General features: G+C 48.1%; 2 protein-coding genes across 3 annotated transcripts; one reads left to right on the top strand and one right to left on the bottom strand.

Annotated features, from left to right (window-relative positions):
• Positions 1-488: 488 nt before the first annotated feature.
• On the top strand, positions 489-8,044 carry Eef1akmt4 (EEF1A lysine methyltransferase 4). The gene is made up of 3 exons (NM_001399450.1): positions 489-716; positions 6,628-6,911; positions 7,575-8,044. The coding sequence occupies exons 1-3, from the start codon at positions 521-523 to the stop codon at positions 7,860-7,862; spliced, it is 768 nt and encodes a 255-aa protein (NP_001386379.1). The 5' UTR covers positions 489-520; the 3' UTR covers positions 7,863-8,044.
• Positions 8,045-8,396: 352 nt separating this feature from the next.
• Positions 8,397-12,438, bottom strand: Camk2n2 (calcium/calmodulin-dependent protein kinase II inhibitor 2). 2 transcript variants are annotated; one of them, XM_063270758.1, is made up of 3 exons: positions 10,202-12,438; positions 9,347-9,420; positions 8,397-9,115 (listed from the first exon to the last, which is right to left on the bottom strand). In XM_063270758.1, exons 1-2 carry the CDS (start codon positions 10,368-10,370, stop codon positions 9,350-9,352), a joined length of 240 nt encoding a protein of 79 aa, XP_063126828.1. In that variant the 5' UTR covers positions 10,371-12,438; the 3' UTR covers positions 8,397-9,115; positions 9,347-9,349.
• Positions 12,439-21,548: the final 9,110 nt, after the last annotated feature.

Here is a 21,548-nt window from a genome sequence, read left to right as displayed (position 1 = left end):
AGTGTTTGTCCAGAAAACAAAACAGTTCTGTTCTCTTCTCCAAGCCCAGCTTTCTACTCGGCCTATATCCAGAGTAATTGTGTTTACGCTAGAGCGGAAAGCTCCTTTCAGCATTCCTCCCGCCTTTCCGAAGTACCCGAAGGTGCGCCAAAAATCTTGGGAAGAAGGGGATCTTTAATTAATCACGCCTCTTAATTGAAAGGGTTATTGAGAACCAAACACGAGAGGACGCCAGTGATGAGCCTGGTCACATCTGGTGACCAGATCTGGTCTGCCACGAGGAAATGTGGTCGAGTTGAGATGGGCAGTACGTTAATAAGACGACAAGTAATTCAGCTTTCCAGCCGGACGATTTTCAAAAAAGAGCTCAGAAAATGACGGAAGTTCCACGTGTTTGTGTGGAGCAGCTGCAAGGGTTGCGGGGGGGGGGGGGGGGGCGGAGACACAGGCTCCGCCTCCCATTTCTTACCTCGGTGATTGGGCTCCTAAGCTCCGCCCTGGCAGCCCGGCAGCCGGGAGCATGGCCTCTCCCCGGACTCCTGTGTCCCCTCCGGAGTTACCCGAAAGGAACTTACAGTACCGCCAAGTCCAATACTGGGACCAGCGCTACAAAGATGCGGCCGACTCCGGACCCTACGAGTGGTTCGGGGACTTCGCTTCCTTCCGTGCCCTCCTAGAGCCGGAGCTGTGTCCTGAGGACCGTATCCTCGTGCTAGGTGGGTAGTGTCCCAGCCACGGGTCGCTGGCCAGACCATATCCGCTTTCTTCCCTTCTGCTTTCTCTTATACAGGACTCCCCAGTTTGGAGCCAAGACCCAGTACCTTCAGAATCCGTCTGTATTTAGCCAGGGCAAACAGAAATAAGAGATCGTCAGGACTCTGGAAAAAAAAAAAAAAAAACAGTCCTTTGGTGTCTCAGCGAGGGGCATTACCCTGCCCCAGACACTGGAGACAGCCTAAGACACCGGAGAGTACATCTCTGTGGACCTACTTCAAGTCCCAACATTAATCGGCTGTGTAACCTAGGACAACTCATGAATCCATTGTGTGCTTAAGTTTCCGTTTCTAGAAAAGGGACTGCGAATTTTTCTGGACTAATGTGCACCTCGAGCACAACACCTAGTTTTCCTTTCGCACCACTGGGCACCCGAGGCCGTTGTCAGGTAAAGGGAGTTACTAATTCTCTGAACCCCAGGTGAAAAACTTGGTCCTAAACACTAATAACGCCATCGGAGGCTGATGGAGAATTGCAACTGAGGTAGGTGTCAACAAGAGAGATGCCAAGATGTCAGCTGCTGGATACTTAAGAAAAGTTTGAATGAGTAGAGTTGCCTTCCAAATATAGTTTGTAAATGTTTTGGGCAGTAGAAGTCTGTATACATTTTGAGTTTTTTGTTTGTTTTTGTTTTAGACAGGGTCTTACTGTGTAATCCTGGCTGTCCTAGAACTCACCTAATAGAACAGGAAAAGAATATCTCTTATACATCAGTATATATGTAAAGTATAAATAATATAATGTGAGTCTACACTACTCAGTTTGGGAAGTAGAACATGACCAGGACTAGAAAGTATACCCCGACGGCTAAGAATTTGGATGCTGAGAGCAAGTAGTTAATAGTAGAAACTTGGCTTAGCTGGAATTGTAACCTTGAACAAAATCTTTAAATTTCTGTGCTTCCATTTCCAAGCCTTAAGAAAATAAAAACACGGGCTGGAGAGATGGCTCAGCGGCTAAGAGCACTGACTGATCTTCCAGAGGTCCTGAGTTCAAATCCCAGCAACCACATGGTGGCTCACAACCATCTATGATGAGGTCTGATGCCCTCTTCTGGTGTGTCTGAAGACAGCTACAGCGTACTTATATAATAAATAAATAAATCTTAAAAAAAAAAAGAAAAGAAAAACACAAAATTAAAAAGAAAGAGAGGAAGGAAGGGAGGAAAAGAAAAGCCTAGCTGGGTGTGGTGACTCACATCTTTAATCTCAGCCCTAGGAGCAAGAGGCCAGCCTGGGCTATGCAGCAAGTCCACGACAGCTAGGAGGTTATAGAGAGAGACCTCGTTTCAACAAAACAACAACAACAAAAATAAATAAATAAATAAATAAATAAATAAATAAATAAGAAAACCAAAACTTACATACCATATTTTTTAGTGATTAGATGGGCATGTGAAGTGTCTAGACCAATACCTGGCTTCATGTGTTTTCAGAGTTTTCTTGTAGTTTCCCCATAACTTCTCCACACTAGAAGTCAACAGTCTCTTAAGTTCTGTGGTTGTATACGATTGCATTTATTTACAGATTTACCACAGAACAGCATTTATCAAGTGTTAGTGACTTTCAAAATTAACTGGCAAGTTAGGTCCCTCTCTGAGATTCCAATTCCAGGGAAGTCTAATATAGATGGTGGAAATCTTTTTTTCCTTTGTTGAAATGGGGTCTTGTTCTGTAGCGGGCTAGCCTGACATTTACTAATTAGGACTTGCAACTACCTTCTACCCCTACCTCTTAAGTGCTGGGATTGCAGATAGGCACCAGCAGGCCTGCCTCAGGTCTCTGTTTCCAGCGATCTCCACAGCTGCCATGCTGCTGGTGAGTAGGACATCTATCTTCCTTAAAATCTTAGAATCTTGCTGACCAGGAGGTGTTCTTTTTCTGGATAGGGGGGATAAGTCTACAGAGGGATAGGAGATGAAAAGCCCAATTGTAAAAGTTTAGGTTTTCAGAAAGCTTAGAACTGCGAGATCTAAGAACAGGACTCAGGATTTGGGATGTCACCTATGTTACACTTCATCTCCACAGACCTGAGTGGAGCACCTGGCAAGTGACAGGCCCTCTCCTGGGCCCTTCTAACTTTCTAAAGCCGAGTAACAAGTATTCAGAGCTTCTGTACATGAGGGGTTTATAAACCTTTTCTGAACATGGCCAGAGAGTAGATGTTTTAGGCTGTGCAATCTCTCTCGGAGACACTCAGCTCTGCTATGGTAAAAGACACACAGCTATAGACAGTGCATGAAAAAGAACTGATGTTCTTTAATAAAACTTATGTTTAAGACAGAGTCTCCTGTAGTCCTGGCTGGCCTAAAATTCACAGGTAGACTGGTCTGGCATCAGACTCCCAAAGCCCTGTCTGCCTTTGCCTCCTGGGTGCTGAGATTACAGGCGTGAGCCACTATACCTGCCCAAAGCCTTATTTATCAAAAAGAAATACGGATTCTACTGTAAGTCACTGTCTTGGGTTGAGTTCCTCGGAAAGGATCCCGAGGAGGAGATTCATGTCCAAGTCATTCATTCCAGGGAAAACTGACCGGTAAGAATGGGGAAAGGCAAAAAGATAAAACTGTGATCTCAGGCAAAAGTCTCGAGAATAATTTTGGCCTTGAAGCATCACAGAGAGCATATACATTCCAAACCTGGGGACGTGCTAAAACGTATTAAAGGACTATAGGGGTCTGGTCAGGACATTGACAGTATCTGCTGTCATCGACACGTGAAGTAGGGATATTCTCTCGTGTCTGCATTTCTAGGGCTGCTGTCTTGTCATGCAGCACACAGGGAGAGGCAGTTAGAATTCCCTAATAACTTCATAATGCATTACAGCGTTCTGGCCATGCTAATGCAGCCCAAGCTGGAGTGTTACCACCAGGCTTGAGTGGCAGTAGAGCATAGTGTTTAAAACTCTGGCTTGGAGGGAGGCAGGTGTCGGCCAAATTCTGCCTCCATTCCGTGCATCCTTAGAAAGCTCCCTAACTACTCTTCCTCGATTTCTCCACCTAAAAACTGAGGACAATAAAATATTATTCCTGCCTGAATCAATATTGAAAATAAACTGAGGGGCTGGGAATTTAGCTCAGTGGTAGAGCGCTTGCCTAGGAAGCGCAAGGCCCTGGGTTCGGTCCCCAGCTCCGAAAAAAAGAACCAAAAAAAAAAAAAAAAAAAAAAAAGAAAATAAACTGAGAGTTCTTACAAATTTCTTAGCATAATACTGAGTGTTCTATTAACTGTAGTAGTTTGTGGGGAGGGCTAGGGACGTAACTCAGTTCGTCAAGTTCCTGTCCAGCTTGCGGGAAGCTGTGGGTTCGATTCCTAGTATCACATAAGTTACAAGTGGTCCATATTTCACATAAATCTAAAGTTCAGCAATCCAGAAGTAGACGTGTCAGGTTTCAGACCTGGGACAAATGGCAGAGGTGCCTACTTAATACATCACAGTAGACAGTGGCAGCCAGGTTCTAACTGCATCCCTCGCCCCTTCCTGTTGCAGGGCCCTCCTGGCTGGCACACCACGGAGCTGCTCCTCCCTGGAAAATCCAACCATTCTGGTTACCTGGCCTTTTCATCTACTCTTTTGGGCCTCCTGGCTGCTATACCTGGTTTCCCTTTCCTTCCTATCCCCTCCCTGTTTCCCCTCCCTGTTCTTCTCTCATAGCTCAGGGTAATGGCCACTTTGGACTCTCCCAGATGTTCCTGCCTCTAACTATGCTTTCCCACGTGTCTATAATAAACCTTCTCCTTCATCAAACCCAGGAACAATCATTCATTCATTCATTCATTCATTCATTCATTCATCTGGTACTGAAACCAAGGAGAAGTAGAAAGATCAGAATTTCAATGCCATTCTCAACTACGTAGGCAGCCTATCTAAAAAGAAAGTCCTTTTTTTTTTTTAAGTATCTTTCTTCTTTTCTTTTTGAGTGTGGTTTCACTATGTAGCCCAGGCTGGCCAGAACTCAGAGATGTACTCTGCCTCCTCAGTGCTGGGCCTGCAACCAAGCCTAGCCTGTTAATGATTTTTAAGGCATGGTGTTATGATACATGGGCTGGCCTGGCACTTACTATGTAGATGAGACTGGCCTTGAATTCCTAAGCTCATGATTCTATGACATTGATAAATAAGGATCGGAAGAAGTCTGCGGAGAGCTGCTGTCTAGCCCCATTCTTAGCCCAAGATGAGCTACAGGAAGGCCTGCAAGAGACCACTTTCTTTCAAAGCAGGTGTGCAAATTGGGCTGCATATCTGAAAATCTCTTTTAAAATCTTAACCTCCGGGGTTGGGGATTTAGCTCAGTGGTAGAGCGCTTGCCTAGGAAGCGCAAGGCCTTGGGTTCGGTCCCCAGCTCCGAAAAATAGAACCAAAAAAAAAAAAAAAAAAATCTTAACCTCCCTCTCCTTTTTTAAAATTTTTTTTCGTTTATTTATTTTTATTTATATGAGTACCAACCTCCCTCTCCTTGACCCTGCCCTTTTAGAGACTGCATTCTTTTGTTGTTGTTTTTGAAACAGGGTCATACTTTTAGCCCAGGCTGACCTCCAACTCAGAGTCCACCTGCCTCTGCCTCCTAAATGCTGGGATTAAAGTTGTGAGCCACCACACCTAGCTTAGAAGTTGCATAATAGGTAATTTACCCCAGATTTCCCTGCACCCCAGCCCTAACTCCCAAGACACTGCTTATTTCTCAGCTCTTCTGAGTCCATGTCTTTGAAATTCTTGGCAGACTCACCTCAGGTAGGGTCAGTTGCCTACCTGTGTGATGCTAGTTTTTCCCTTGTTCATTAGATGGTTGTTGTAACTCTACATTTAATCTTCCCATAGGGCACAAGTTCCTTGACAGCAGGCACTTAAAAACAAAACCAAAGCTGGGCAGTGGTGGCACAAGCCTTTTAATCACAGCATCCAGGAGGCAGATCTCTATACCGTGAGTTCCAGAACAGCCAGGACTACACGGAGAAAACTTGTCTTAAAGAAACAAACACCCAGGGTCTCTTATAGCCTAGGCTGGCTTTGCATTTGCTGTGTAGCTAAGAATGACTCCTGATCCTCTCCTGGGACTCTAGGCGTGCACTACTACACACTACATTACATTCAATTTGTGTGGTGTTGAGGAGCCAACCCAGGGCTTTGTGCATGCTAGGAACGCACTCTGTTTATTTAGCTTCTTCTGCAGAGCACGCACTCTGTGTCAGGAGAGACCAAATCGGACTATCGAGTACATACATTTAGTACAATGGATCAGCTTCACTGTGTGTCCCCGTCATTTTCTTAGTTCATTAATTCTGCCTTGGACATCAAAGTAAAATTCTAACCCCCTAACATGACATCCTCCAGGGTTCCAAGATCCCCTTAATGGTCAGAGACACCTTTAAGGTGTTATGGTCCTAATGAAGCCAATATTACATACGTTCTGAGTTTGAGGAAACTGAAGCCCCAAGAATCAGACGCTTTCCTTTGTGACTGGGAAAAATCAAATCCAAATCTTTGAACTCCTGAGTTCCAAGTTCCTTCAGCAACTCCGCAGATGTTTGTGGCTCTTAAATTTAGTACATTGCATCTGTGTGTAGGCTAGCTACTGATTGTTCTTGTCATTCTCTTAAACAAGAAACCCGAGTTCTTGGTACTGTAGCCACTTACCCTAGTTCACATAGCTCAGAGATACAAAGACACTTTGTGTCCAAGTCTGTGTGATTCCAAACCTGTCAACACTCTTCTACAGTGTTGCTTTAAGAACTTGGTGCGGGGTCAGGTGCAGGGGACGAATGGAAAGAAAATAGGCTGAATCGTGGAGAAATAACTAGAAGGTGAGAATCAAAGCTGACCTAACTCTTTTACTACCCATCCCACCCACGGCAGGCTGCGGGAACAGTGCCTTGAGCTACGAGCTATTCCTTGGAGGCTTCCCTAACGTGACCAGTGTGGATTACTCTCCAGTGGTGGTGGCAGCCATGCAAGTTCGCTACGCCCATGTACCCAGTCTACGCTGGGAGACCATGGATATTCGAGCACTGGACTTCCCTAGTGGGTCCTTCGATGTTGTCCTGGAGAAGGGTACACTGGATGCCCTGCTGGCTGGGGAGCCAGATCCCTGGAACGTATCTTCTGAAGGTGTCCACACTGTGGACCAGGTGCTGAGTGAGGTGAGGGAGCGGCAAGGCAGCAGACCAAGATCCAGGGGTAAGGGGTTGAACTCTCAGGACACCAGAAAAACTCAGCAGTCAGAAAACGAGGTTTGAGGGGCTGGAGAGGTGGCTCAGCGGTTAAGAGCACCGACTGTTCTCCCAGAGGTCCTGAGTTCAATTCCCAGCAACCACATGGTGGCTCACACCCATCTGTAATGGGATCTTCTGGTTTGTTGGAAGACAGTACTCATATACATACAATAAATAAGTCTTTAAAAAAGGAAAAAGAAAATGAGGTTTGGAGCAGGTGCCCTTAAAAGTATGGATTTCTGAAGAACAGAGAGACTGGAGTGACCAAGGCTCACAGAGGCTAATCAGTGGTTGGATACTAGTTTGACACAGGACAGAAGTGGTAGCCAGGTCCCAGACGGGAGAGACAGATTGGGAAATCGAGGAGCGGATAGGAGAGCAATGCCTCCTGCTTGAATGTCTTTCTCATCTAGACACAGCCTTCTATAGAACAACCAAAGGGTGGCTCAGTCTACCGCAGAAAGCCAGAAAGAGCTATTGGATATAGAGCACTATCTAAAGGCTGAATTAGAAGATCATTATGGGTTGTACTGACCTTTGAGAACCTGGAGATGATTCCGCACTGATGACTTCTCTTGGTCTGCCCGGCAGGTGAGCCGGGTGCTGGTTCCTGGAGGCCGATTCATCTCCATGACTCCTGCGGGTCCCCACTTCAGGATCAGACACTATGCTCAACCCTGTTACGACTGGTCACTGAGGCATACAACCTATAGCAGCGGTTTTCACTTCCACTTTTACGTCATGCATAAGGGCAGAGAGCTCACTGTGTCCCAGCTGGCCCTAGGGGCCCAGATCCTCTCACCCCCCAGCCCTCCTGCCCCACCCTGCTTCCTCCAAGACTCAGATAATGAGGACTTCCTCAGTGCCATTCAGCTGTGAGACTGGAAGCGTGATCTCCAAGCCCTCCCTGCCTTTGCACATTGGCTCCTAGGGAGTTGGAATTCGAAATCTGGAGCTGGGGACTGGTTGCTGGGTCCTCACATACAGAGGTCTTGTGCATAAAAACTGTGCTGGTGGGATCAAGCCCACGTGAACCAATACAGTGAGTCCAAGTCCCGGGATCCCAGGTTTCTGGCTTCTTGGATTTCTATTCCTACAGGGCTTCCCCACCTCCACGTGGGGTAAGGCTCAACATAGCTCCTCTGCCTTGGATCGCTCATGCAACCTGGATCTATCCTTAAGAGGCTAAAGAATTTGAATTTAGACTGCTTTAGGCTTCTGAATCCAGTCCCAGCCCCAACACGGTGGCCTGCCCTGCTCAGGCTATCTAGGTACTTAAGGAAGCCATATGCTTATGGCAGTCCCACACCAGGGCGTCCTGACAGTGCTCACCTTCCCCACCAGGAACTTGCACCTGAGACCGTGAGCACCTGTCCCCCAGCAGGCTGAAGCAGCAGACACACGCACACACACTCACACACGGAGGTCTGTGTTTATTCACACACTCCTGTTACATTGAGGATGAAGAAACATTTTTACAAAGGACAACCCTGGGTTGAGAACATCTTCCGGTCCACAGATGTCATCCAAAGGTACTGAGCAGTCCCCATTTGGGTTTCCAGGGGTAGCATGAAGGGGTCCAAGGTAAAATCAGACTTGGGCCCTTAAAAGATGATACCTTGGGAGGGAGGAGTCTCCCAATGAGCCTCCTAGGGTCAGAACTGGGCAGACTGGCCATGTGGTTAGTTACCATGTTGGGGGCTTGTCCCATCCCAGTCTCAACACCTGTCCTATCTGCCAGGCGCAGAAGAGCATGGCGGAGGCTGTGGGGGAAGGGCACAAACCATGAGCGGAGCCAGTAAACAAAGAATCGGATATAAAAATACAAATGTGCTGAGGAAGTCCCTTAGAAAGAGGCTGGGGTCACGCCAGACAGGGGTACAGTTGAGGAACGGCCCGGAGGGCTAGGCTGAGGTGGGTAGGAAGCTCATGCAAATATGCAGCCAAACCTCCCTGGCCGCGCAGTCCGACGCCGCAGCTGCCCGGGCTGCAGACCAGATTGATCGGAGGAGGGGCGGGGCAGGGGAGCCGTGCGGGAGGGGGCGGGCTGGGGGCCGTGGGTCTCTGTGTCGGTTCCGGTGTGCGGGGTGGAGCTGCGGCCCGAGGTTCTAAAGTGCATGAGTGCGTCGGCGGGCTCCGGGCTGGTCCGCACCACCACTACCGCCGCCGCCGTGGTGCTGAAGCGGACAGCTCCGAAGCGCCTGGCAGCGGCGGTAGCAACACTGACCCCGCGGCGGCTTGGCCCTGCAGCCCCCGCCCGCAGGCACCTCGGCCCCGGGCGGGGGTGCGCCGGTAGCCGCATCGCCGGCCCGTGCTCCTGGCCGCTGCGGGGCTGGGCCCGGAGCCCGCCGCCAGAGCCGGCGCGTCTACACTCCGGACGGAGGCTTCTCCCCCATCCCCTTCAGCACGTCGTCTATCCGGTCATCCTCGATCACCACTGCGCAGGGAGAAAGCGCATCAGCCGCGCGGTCTCGGGGGGCGGCGGCGACAGTGGGGCTGGTGTCCTCACGCCCCGCGCAGATCTACTCTACTGTCTGTTCCCGCGACACCACTCGAAACCCTCTGCCCTCCCCACCCGAACTCTCCCGCGGACCCTACCTGCTACCAAACCCGGGACCCAAACCTCCCTACGTGGGAACACCCCTCTTCCGAAGACTCCCAGTGCGAGCCCTCCCGTCACCTGAGCCTTCCTCCATCCAAGCTGACCAAAAACCTCTCCCTTCGACACAACCCTCTCCTCGAACTGGGCTCAGATGAAACTGTCACCTGGTGTAACCCTTTCCTCTACCTGAGTCCCTGTCCTGATAGTGCCGCCCAGAGTCCCCTCCCAATGCAAACAATCAAGACGACCGAACCCCTGGCCTCCGTGCCCTCCAGTAACATCCACTTACTCATCTTAGCCCAAGGAATCGGCCCACCACCCTTGTGTTCCCAGTGCCAAGCAGCCCCAAATACCCTAAGCGGCCCCTCCCCCTCGACCAGGAGCCGGGGCTCTTTTTCCAGAAGTGGAGAGCTTCGAATCCGGGACACAGTATTCCCGGGAGAGGGAAAGAATGGGACAACTCCACAGCAGGGACCCTCCCCACCCCGGGCGGGTGCGCAGCTGGCTGCGCTGGTCTGCGGCAAGAGCAGCTGCCACTTGACGGGGAACGGCAGCCTGGGGACGCCAGGCGAAGGGTTTCTGGGTCAGGCGGCGACTCCGGGCCCGGGCCGCGTACCTCTCTTGGCTCGGCCGATCTGGCCCAGCTTGGGGGGCCGCTTGGCCTGGTTGCCAGCGAAGAAGGAGTTGGTGTCCTGCAGGCGGCAGCTGAAAGAGAGGTCGGAACCCTCGGGGTCTGCGCCGAAGCGGCCCATCTTGTCCTCGCCGTAGGGTAGGATCTCGGACATGGCGGGCACCGGGCGGGCTAGGGACTGCGGCGGGGCACGGGCAGAGGCTAGCTGCCGGACCGGCCCTAGCTCAGCAGGGGAGCCGGCGGAAGGATGAAGTCATACAGCATCCGGGACTGCGGAGCCGAGCGGGGCCTCCTCCCCCGCGCCTCCGCCTCCCGGGCCGCTGGGCAGGCGGCGGCGGCAGCGGCGGGGACCGGGCGGGGGCGGGGCGGGGGCGGCGGCGGCGGCGAGAGCGGAATGACGATGAGCGCCCGACTGCGGCAGAGAACGGCGGGCGGGGCGCGGTGGAGGCGGGGCGGGCACCGGCCAGCGTTAAGAGGCGGGGCCCAGCGGTCCGAGGGAGCCCGGTGATCCCTGGAGTGGAGCGCGCGGCCGTGGGAGGTTCCCGCGAGGTGGCCGGATGGCCGCCACGTGGGCCCGGGGAACCGCAGCGGCCGGTGCAGGCGACAGCTAGGTGGGAGCGGCCAGCCCAGTGCTTCGGGGAGAAGGGGAGGGACGGACGCTGCGGTTAGGAGAGAGCAACTGGGAGCTGAGCGCAAAAAAAGCTGGGGGCTCGGCGGGGCCCCAGATGGCGGCGGCCAGCCTGGCTGTGGACACGGCCCTGGACTCTGAAAGGCGGCCGGGAAAGGGCGGAATACGCGTGGAGAGAGGGGAAGGAACCAACCGACTGGAGCGCGGGAAGAGCTCGGGCCTGGGGATGGTGCCACGGTGCTTGGCGCGCTCCTGTATCCTAGTTACGCGTAGGTCTCCGTCAGTTGGCCAATTTGTATACGACTGTCTGAGCATCTGTCAGCCTACCTCTGTGTATCCGATCTCGGTCTCCGTGTGTCGGTTTTGGGCTTTCTGTATCTACCTGCATACCTGGTCCCTATTTGTGTACCACAGGGTCTGTCCCCCGAGACTGCGTCGCGGCCTTTCAGGGAAAGGATCTTAAACACTGCAACCGCGGCGCGCACCAGAGTAGACTCCCCACAAACCGTAGGACCGCTGTTGGCGCCAAAATCCAGACTCAAAGAGCCAGTCGCTCCACGCGGTTCCCTCAGCCCTGGAGGCTTGCTCTAGCTGGCAGTGTGGGAGAAATGAATGGCAGCATCGCGGCGGGCGCCCGGGATGCGGATGACGCAGGGAAGCCCGGAGTGCCTGAGCACGGTGCGCGCGCTAGTAAGCGTCGGCAGGGACAGGGTGTCCCCCGCCCTTGTTGCTGGGGCCCGGGGTAGAGTTCTTCTCCCTCCTCCGACAAGAACACGCACACTTCCCTTCACCTCTTGCCGCCCCCCCAAACCCCGCCCCTGCCCTGCTAGCAGTCAGCTGCAGCGTCACTGGCTCCCTGGCGCGAGAGGGCCCTGGCGGAATCACTGGCCTTGGGAGGGAGGGTGTGTCTCACATTCCCTCGCAGTAGGCTGGTAAATAATGACGTTATTGCTTATGCCATTGCCACAAACGAGACACCTTCCCCTTACTCCCGCCAAATCACGCAGATAGCGAGATTGCCGGCTGCTGGCTTTCCTTCCTTCAGGTGTTAAAGGCAAAGGTCTCGGCTGTCAGGACTCTGGGGCCTGAGGGATAGGGAAGATGTGTGAGGGACTGCCTTGGGACTAGACTGCACCTCTGGGGTCCAGCCTAACGGATTCCTTCTAACACTCCCGTGCTCCATCTTCGAGGCAGGAAGAAGTGATCGCCAACTGGGCCCTGGGGTGAGAAAAACCGACACTGACATCTGAAAGGGAGAAGAGAGTAACTGTGGGTGATCAGATTGTCCAGAACACCTCCTTCCCCTGGAAATTGCACAATAATGATTTTTCAGGCCAGAATCTGCCATTTTCTGAATGACCTTGAATTGAAAGGACCAATAATCATGTTTTTTTAAAAATCATTTGTGTTGGTCCTGGTGGAGCTGGCCTTTCATCTCAGGGCTCAGTCAGGCTGTGAGTGTGAGGCCAGCTGGATCTACACAGTGAATTTGGGGCTACATAATGAGACCTTGTCCAAACACAAACAAACAAAAAAAAATCATTGGTACTTGTATAACTTTGGAAAAATAAAACCACCAAAATCTTAGCTGTATACTCTCCATCTTCCCAAATAAGAATTTGTCATGTGACCTCTCTGAGCTGGGAGGAAATAGAACTGCTCATTAAGGCCAGTTTTGTTGGTAAAATAGCCCCACGCTGAGCTGCACTGTTTCAGAACTGAGCACCTCTCACCTAAACCAAGGAAGAAGGAACTCTGGGGTTCTTGCCAGGGATGACACCATATGGAAGCTGAAGCGAATTTCTATTCCCTAGAATGAGAGAAATAAGGTTAACAACTTCATCTGGAACTCATTTTTTTTTTGTTTTATTGTTTTTTTAAAGACAGGGTCTTACCGTGTAGACCCAACTAGCTTGAAAGTTGTCATGTAGCTCAGGTAAGCTCTCCTGCCTTAGCCTCCAATGTTCTGGGGCTACATGGTTGTGCTTCCACACTTAGTCCGTTAGATTCTTCCTTTTTGTTTTGTTTTGTTTGAGACAGGGTCTCACTATGTGGATTAGGCTGGCCTGAAACTTGTCTAGATCAGGCTAGCCTCGAGCCTCCCGAATCTTAAATGATAATCTGCTTAAATAATCTAATATTTGTCTCTTTGTGCATGGTGGGTCACAGTTAAGCAAAAAGAGCCAAGTGAAGAACTGTAAAGATATTGTAGAACTGGGCTGGAGAGATGGCTCAGTGGTTAAGAGCACTGACTGCTCTTCCAGAGGTCCTGAGTTCAATTCCCAGCAACCCCATGGTGGCTCACAACCATCTGTAATGAGATCTCTTCTGGTGTGTCTGTAGACCGTGACAGTGTACATATATATATATATATATATATATATATATATATATATATATATATACTTTTAAAAAAGATACTGTAGTACTAAATGTGCATAAGTTCCACTTATATTATCAAAGCATGAGGAAAATTCCTTATATTCTGATCCTCTACTCGAAAGTGTGATGTTCTGCATCCCTGCTGAGATAAAATTTGGAGTACTGTAATAGCACTTTAAATATTTTTATTGACAGCCTCTCACCTGGGGCATAGTGGCACACTCCTGTGATCCCAGCACTCAGAAGGCTGAAGAAGGATCTGAAGCATCCTGGGCTACAAAGTGAGTTCAAGGCCAGCCTGGGCTACAAATCCTTTCTCAAAAAAAAAAAAAAAAAAAAAAAAAAAGCCAAGGGCTGGTGATGAAGCTTAATGATAAAGCAGCTTGCATAATATGCATAAGGCTCTAGGTTAGTTCCCTAGCAGGGAAAAGCAAACAGCAGCATCAGACCCCCCCCCACTGCTGATAGAGTCCATTTACCAAGCATCACGCTGGAGCCGCAGACATATCAGTAGACTTTGATAGACTACTGTAGTGATTAATGACTACAAGGTCCAGATTTAAGTTAGAATCCTGCCTTATATTTGTTATGTGGTTTGGGGTTTGTGTTAAGTTTCCCAGTACCTTAGGTTTCTCATCTGCAATACGCGGAAATTATATTAGTAGAATATGTTTTATTAGACTGCTGTAAAGATAAATTGCCAAGTGTATAGAATGGTAGCTGTTATCATACAAACCCGAGGAGCTTGAAAGTAGCATCAGGCCTCTTCGATGGCTCAGTAAGTAAAGGTGTGTGCTGTCAAGAGAAAACTTGATTTCCATCTCCGTGATGGTGGGAGAGACTTCCAGAAATTGTCCTGTGACTTCTACATGTGTGCTATGGTATGTGGAACATGCATACGATGATAAATAAGTATAGAAAAAAGAAAGTAGGACTGGAGAGATGGCTCAGCAGTTAAAAGCACCGACTGCACTTCCAGAGGTCCTGAGTTCAAATCCCAGCAACCACATGGTGGCTCACAGCCATCTGTAATGAGATCTGATGCCCTCTTCTGGTGTGTCTGAAGACAGCTACCATGTACTTATATATAATAAATAAATAAATCTTAAAAACAAAGAAAGTAGCTTCATCATGGAGCACGTTCACACTAAGCATTTAGTTTACATCTCTCTGACCGTTTTTTCAACCTGTGCTTGAATGTATTCGTTTATTTTGTTTTATAAAATGAGATCTTTAAAAACCTGTTGCTCTCCTAATTTACACGACAATTTCTCCTATTGCTTATTCCTCTTTTTTTTTAAGTACTTATTTACTTTATGTATGTGAGTACACTGTAGCAGTCTTCAGACACACCGGAAGAGGGCATAAGATCCTATAACAGATGACTGTGAGCCACCATGTGGGTGCTGGGAATTGAACTCAGGACCTCTGGAAGAGCAGTCAGTTCTCTAACCGCTGAGCCATCTCTCCAGTCCCCACTTATTCTACTTCTCCTGTTTGCATGTGTTGCACAGCATTCTGCTGCATGGATGATCGAGTTATTCAACAAGCCCTCTATACTTGTATACTATCTCCTCCCTGTTTGGGGGTCGGTATTATAAATAGCACCGTGATGAACAAATGTGATCAGAAAAAAACCCAATATTTTGCAGCTCCCCCTCTACAGAAGTAGAGTCTGTTTGCCCATCCCTGAATCCCACTTTGACCACAGGGCATGCTTGCCCTGTGGGGACAGTAGCAGATGTGATGAAGGGAAGGTCTGAAAGACAGCTGTGTACTAAGGCATGACCAACCCTATTTGTTGTTGGTGTGAGCTTTAATGATGACTAACAGTAGCTATAGCATGGATACTGGAAGAAGAGTAACTACAAAAGGGTTTGGTCATCCCAACAGAAGCCCACAAAACCAATGGTCATCTAAGTATTCTAGACTAACCAGTTAACCAGTCCCAGCCCTGAAGAACCATCCAACCAGACCACAGAACATAAAAAACAGATAGTTCTGGGCTGGAGAGATGGCTCAGTGGTTAAGAGCACTGACTACTCTTCCAAAGGTCCTGAGTTCAAATCCCAGCAACCACATGGTGGCTCACAACCATCTGTAATGAGATCTGATGCCCTCTTCTGGTGTGTCTGAAGATAGCTACAATGTATATAATAAATAAATAAACCTTAAAAAATAAATTTAAAAGAAAAAGAAAACAAACAAAAATGATAGTTCTTTGTCTGTCTGTCTGTCTGTCTACCCACCTACCTACCTGCTTGGGTTTTCTGGGACAGGGTTTCTCTGTGTAGCCCTGGCTGTCCTGGAAGTCACTCTGTAGACAGGCTGGCCTCGAACTCACAGAGATCAACCTGTCTCTGCCAACTGAGTGCCGGGATTAAAGGTGTGTGCCGCTACCACCGCCTGGTTTAGTTCTTACATTAACACATCAAATGAGATTTTCTTTATTATGGAACAAAAGCTAATTGATGCCAACATCTTTTGGATAGTATTTCCTAGAGGTAGATCTTCTGAATCAGAATATCTCAACTTATACGCTAAGTATAGTATATGGAGGTAACCATGTTCCCCATCTCTGTCAGTATTGATCATTCGTATTTCAAATCATCATGACCTTGTAACTTAGGAGTGAAGTGTCTGCAGATTCTCCGTTCATTCAAAACCAGTTAAGGGAAAGGAAGACTGGAGGGTGGAGAGGAAAAGCCAGGCTTGGCAATGTATATCTGTTCAAGCAAATACCCTGGGCACTGAGGCAGAAGGATGGGAAGTCTGAGGACAGCCTAGACTACATCATAACACTGTGTTACAAGCGAATAAATGAATGATAATGTAGCATAGAGGAAACTGGACACATAAACACAAAGGGAGATGAGAGAAAACAGAAGTATATCCAAGTCTCTAGTCTCTAGTAAATGGCACTTAACACGCAATCAGGAGCCGTTCCTTTTTGGCTTTTATTTTGGCTTTTCTTTTTTTTTTTAAGATTTATTCATTTATTATATATAAGTACACTGTAGCTGTCTTCAGATACACCAGATGAGGGCATTGGATCTCCTTACAGATGGTTGTGAGCCACCATGTGGTTGCTGGGAATTGAACTCAGGACCTCTGGAAGAGTAGTCGGATGCTCTTAACCGCTGAGCCATCTCTCCAGCCCCTTTATTTTGGTTTTTCATTATCAGCCTAAAAACTGATGTCAAGGGCTGGAGAGATGGCTCAGTGGTTGAGAACATGTACCGTTCTTACAGAGGACTTGAGTTCAACTCCCATCACCCACATCAGGCAGTTCACAACTGCTTGTAAGTCCAGCATCCAAGGGATGCCCCTAACTTTGGGCACCTGTACTATACAGTCATACATGCATGAACAACTAAATAAACAACACGTTTTTTAAATCGGAGTTTGACCATGAAGGAGACGTGAAACACATATTCAGGCTAAGTCTTTGTAAATCTGAGAACGCTGCAAACATACTAGATTTTCATGTATGGGGTTGTGTTTAGTTCTCTGAGATAGGGATGGTTGTTTTGTTTTACAGACATGGGAAAATTAGCTCTGTCCAGTAACCTTGATATAGATATCAGATAATAAGAGATAGAGCCTAGGTTTGAGTCCAAGTTAGCCTGGCTTCAAAACAAACGTTTCTTCTCATTCTTCTTAGAGATGCTGAAAGAGTAGCAACACTGTTGGGTGAAGCCTGGCCTCTTTTCCTTTTTCTTTTTCCCCCGGAGCTGGGGACTGAACCCAGGGCCTTGTGCTTGCTAGGCAAGCGCTCTACCACTGAGCTAAATCCCCAACCCCCCGCCTGGCTTCTTTTCGATTCACATTTCTAGTCTGCTTTCCAGAAGCCCTGGATTTCAAACCTAACCTCACAAGGATGTCACAGGATCAATGAACCCACACGTGTACCACATCTAGCACAGTTGTCTTGTTTATTTTTCTGTGGCTGTGAAGAGACACCATGACCAGCACAACTTACAGGAGGGGGTGTTTAATAAGAGATACTTACAGTTTCAGAGAGCGAGTCCAGCATGGCAGCACACGGGCAGGCGTGACGCTGGAGCAGTAACTGAGAGATTACAGATCATAAGCAGGAGGCAGAGAGAGAGAGAGAGAGAGAGAGAGAGAGAGAGAGAGAGAGAGAGAGAACTGGGAATGGTGTGAAATTTCGAAATCTTAAAAACTACCTCTAATGATACACCTTCTCCAACAAGGCCACACCTCCTAGCCCTTCCCCAACAATTCCACCAATTGGACCAGACCAGGTATTCAAATACATGAACCTCCAGGGACCGTTCCCATTTAAAACCACCACGACGATGGTGCACAAACTAAACTGATGGGTTTTGTTTCATGTCCCTTTCTTGCCTTTCAGTATAACTGGACTTTCTTGGACCTGCCAATGGTGTGAATAAGATGACACAAGACGTCTATTATAGTTTCATGCTTAGGCCTTTGCTTGAGCAGCCAATCTCCCAGCTAGCTCATCTAACAGAACCCCACTATCCAGCCTACAATCCCCAAGAGGCTAGCTCCACACCTCTCTGCTCCACTGGAGGTCCGGTTACTCCCTTCATGTTTGTTTCCTTCTTTTTTTTTTTTTTTTTTTTTTTTTTTTTTTTTTTTTTCTGGAGCTGGGGACTGAACCCAGGGCCTTGTGCTTGCTAGGCAAGCGCTCTACCACTGAGCTAAATCCCCAACCCCTCATGTTTGTTTCCTAATCCTCCCCATCTGCTTTCTTCTCGCACATCATTCTCTGCCAGGAAGCTGTGCCCTGTCCCTTCCTGCCCAGCTGCTGGCCATCAGATCCTTATTACAACCACTCAGTAGCAAGACAACCTCTGATAGAATTCTAGAACGCCTTTAGGCAGATGAGGAAGACAGACACTTACAAAGCAGAAGACTTAGTGTTGGGAAGTAGAGATACCAAAGTCCTGCCAACACTTAGCAGGCGCAGAATTAGCCATGGAAGATACAGAAACACACCTTCGTACAAAGTTAAAAAAAGATTAACCCAACAACTGGGGGGCTGAACTTAGGGCCTCATGCAAACGCGCCCCTACTGAACTATCTCCCCGGACATTTTTCTCCCTCTTTGGATTTCGTGACGCAGTCTCACCAAATTGTTCAGGGTCCCCAGGCAGGCTCTAAATTTATTATCTTTCTGGGTCTGAGTAGCTGGGATTACAGACCTGTTCCACCTGATCTGACTCATTCTTCGCGCCCCTCCCCCGCCCCCCGCCGTGCCTCTTCCCTCCCTTTCCTTTCTTTTTTCTTTTTTTTGGTTCTTTTTTTTTTTTTTTTTTTTTTCGGAGCTGGGGACCGAACCCAGGGCCTTGCGCTTCCTAGGCAAGCGCTCTACCACTGAGCTAAATCCCCAGCCCCATCCCTTTCCTTTCTTAGACCGAGTCTAACATATCCCAGGCTGCCCTCAAACGCAGTGCGTTGCGGAGGATGACCTTGAACTGATGGTCTTCCCGCCTCCATCTTCAAGTACAGGCATGTGCCACCTCACCCGATTCCTAAGTGCTGAGTTTTCTTTCCTGTAGTTCTGGAAGGGAAGTAGAGAGCCGAATGCTGCGACGCCATCTTGTGGCTAGAGTGAGCATGAGCAAGCCAGAGACTTGTCCTAAGTCGATAGCTACTTCAGTCGCCCGCCCTATGTCATGATGTGAAAGCTTGATGCTTCGGAACCATAAGCCATCTCTGCAGCCCTTGAAAGCACGCTCACCAGAAGAGAACTAGAGCGTGCTTCCTCCAGCCTTACTAGTTTTACTCTATTATAAGGCTTGGGTGATGGTAATAATAATTAAAATATGAGGGCATGGTGATGGACACTTATAATTCCAGTACTTGAAAGAGGCAGGGAGATCACTGCAAGTTGGAGACTAGCCCTGGCTACATAGTGAGGCAACAAAGCTGGACAGTGGTGGCACCCGCCTTTAATCCCAGCACTCAGGAGGCAGAGGCGGATAGATCTCTGCGTTAGAGGCCAGCCTGGTCTACAGAGTTTCCAGGGCAGCCAAGGTTATACAGAGAAAACCTGTCTCAGAAAACAAAAACAAACAAATAAAATCAGACAGACTTGTGAATTCCAGCTACTAGGGAGACTGAGGCAGAAGAATTGAACCTTTAGGGTCAGCTTGGGCAACTTAGTGAGAATTTCCCTTAATATAATAGTAATATTTATTGTTGTTGTTGTTGTTATTATTATTATTATTATTATTATTATTAATGTGGTGAGGTAGCACAGTGGGTAAGAGTACTGGCTGCTAAGCCTGCTGACCTGAGTTTGATCCCAGGAACCCACACGGAGGAAAAGGCCAATTCGCACAGGTCGTTCTCTAACCTTCGAGTATGTGTGCCACTACCCTCCCCAATGCACCATACACACAAACACAAATACACACATACATAAATGTTGTTAAATGGTATTAATAATTTATTTAGACAGATTCGGTCACTATGTAGGCCTAGCTGGCTAGCATTAAAGGTCTGAAGCACCAAACTCAGCCAAAATAGGCTTATTTTAAACACCTTATCCCCAAAACATTATTTGGATTTATATTTTATTTTTAAAATTTTAACTTATTTTATGTGTATGGATGTTTGGCCTATGTATATCTGTGAATCATGTGCAATGCCTGCAGAGCCCAGTAGAGGGTGCTGGATCCCTGGAATTTGAATTTACTGAAGGTTGTGGGCTTTGATGTGGTTACTGGGAATTGAACTCAGGTCCCCTGGAAGAGCAACCAGTGCTCTTTTTTTTTTTTTTTTTTTTTCTTTTTTTCGGAGCTGGGGACAGAACCGAAACCAGTGCTCTTAACCTCTGAACCACCAGTGCAGCCCCAAAAGAATCTTTGTAAGGCTCCAAATAATCTGGTGGTAAAATACCTATTAGCAGGTTCAGGGCCCTTGGTTTAATATCCAGTGTCTGAAAAGAACAGATTGGATCACAATATTCTATGTGCCAGTCACTTTCAACACAGTGAGGTAGATACTACTCTTCCCCACCCCCAACCCCCAACTCCCACCCCTCACCCCCAACCCCCAACCCTCATTGGTTGTTTGCTTTGAGACAGGATTTCTCTATGTACTCTGGCTGTCCCAGAACTCATTTTGTAGACCAGGCTGGCCTTGAACTCAGAAATCCAACGGCCTCTGCCTTCCCAGTGCTAGAATTAAAGGACTGTGCCACCGCTGACTGAAATACTACTTTTATTTCCATTTTACAGATGGAGAAACTGAGTCTGAACCCAGAATTGTTCATCTTAACAGTGACACTGTGTTCTGTCTTGTTTGAGAACATGCAGTTTGGGGATGGAAAGGTGCCTAAAGAAAGCAGTCTAGCACTTCTCAGCCAAATCCATTCATCTTGCATCCTTTCTCAGCCTCAAGAATAGCCCGCACTAGCACCACTTGCAATAGGATGTCTGAGAACTTAGGTGCGAATCAATAAATGAGTATCCATTGCCACTTAAGGCTTCCTCAGATCACGTTTCTGTATTCTCTTGGTGCGGTTAGAGAGAGGAAGAGGAGGCAGTGCTTTGGTGTCCCAGTTCCCTCCGCAGCACTGTAAAAAACATGAGGCACTCCTTGGCACAACAGACTGTAACACTTCCCTGCCTGTTTAAGGAATGACAATATGGAAGGCAGATGGCCGATGCATGGATGCCACACTGTTGCGTTTCAGTTAAATATTGCTTGGTGGTGTTTTTTTTTTTTTTTTCCCTCCCTCTTGTAAACCTCCCAAATAAAATCGTTTGCCTTCCTGAGTTGGAAGTGCTAGCATGTCTTTTCTTTAAATATCTGTGCATGGCTGTTTTTTTCCCTGCCAATTTGTCACCATCTGTAACCCTCCCTTTATGAGATGATCTGATGACAGCAATTATCTTGGAGAGTAAAAGTGCCATCTTGAAGCAATGTGTAAGAGTGGCATTAGTGTGAACTGTGTGTACAGTGCATGCTGCCCTAACTAACACTTGACATGCATGTGTGTGTGTGTGTGTGTGTGTGTGTGTCCCTAAGGACATTGGGCGTTCCTTACATACATTGTGAATCTGCAGAATAGTTGTTTCAGTTTCTGTGTTGCCCTTGTGCTTGGAGTCTGTGTGCTGTTGTAGATATCCTATGGACACCTGTATAGAGGTGAACTGCCTGTGGCTTCTAAGTGTTCCTGCTGTTAAATAAAAAAAAAAGAAAGAAAGAAAGAAAGAAAGACACTGCAGACAGACTGGTGGGTAAAGAGGTTCTGAGCAGGCACACAATTCCTCTACAGTGTTTAAAAGTGTTGGAGAAGGCCTGAAATTTGAAATTTGG

This window comes from Rattus norvegicus, chromosome 11, assembly GCF_036323735.1.
Source record: "Rattus norvegicus strain BN/NHsdMcwi chromosome 11, GRCr8, whole genome shotgun sequence".
Classification (NCBI taxonomy): domain Eukaryota; kingdom Metazoa; phylum Chordata; class Mammalia; order Rodentia; family Muridae; genus Rattus; species Rattus norvegicus.
This window is presented reverse-complemented; position numbering and strand designations above follow the sequence as displayed.

What these genes read in the sequence shown, in the direction of transcription:
- Eef1akmt4 (NM_001399450.1), top strand. Translation starts at nt 521, where the DNA reads ATGGCCTCTCCCCGGACTCCTGTGTCCCCTCCGGAGTTACCCGAAAGG. An exon ending in GGACCGTATCCTCGTGCTAG is followed by an intron (nt 717 to 6,627) that starts GTGGGTAGTGTC and finishes CACCCACGGCAG; the next exon opens with GCTGCGGGAACAGTGCCTTG. An exon ending in TGGACCAGGTGCTGAGTGAG is followed by an intron (nt 6,912 to 7,574) that starts GTGAGGGAGCGG and finishes TCTGCCCGGCAG; the next exon opens with GTGAGCCGGGTGCTGGTTCC.
- Camk2n2 (XM_063270758.1), bottom strand. Translation starts at nt 10,370, where the DNA reads ATGTCCGAGATCCTACCCTACGGCGAGGACAAGATGGGCCGCTTCGGC. An exon ending in GATCGGCCGAGCCAAGAGAG is followed by an intron (nt 9,421 to 10,201) that starts GTACGCGGCCCG and finishes CTCCCTGCGCAG; the next exon opens with TGGTGATCGAGGATGACCGG.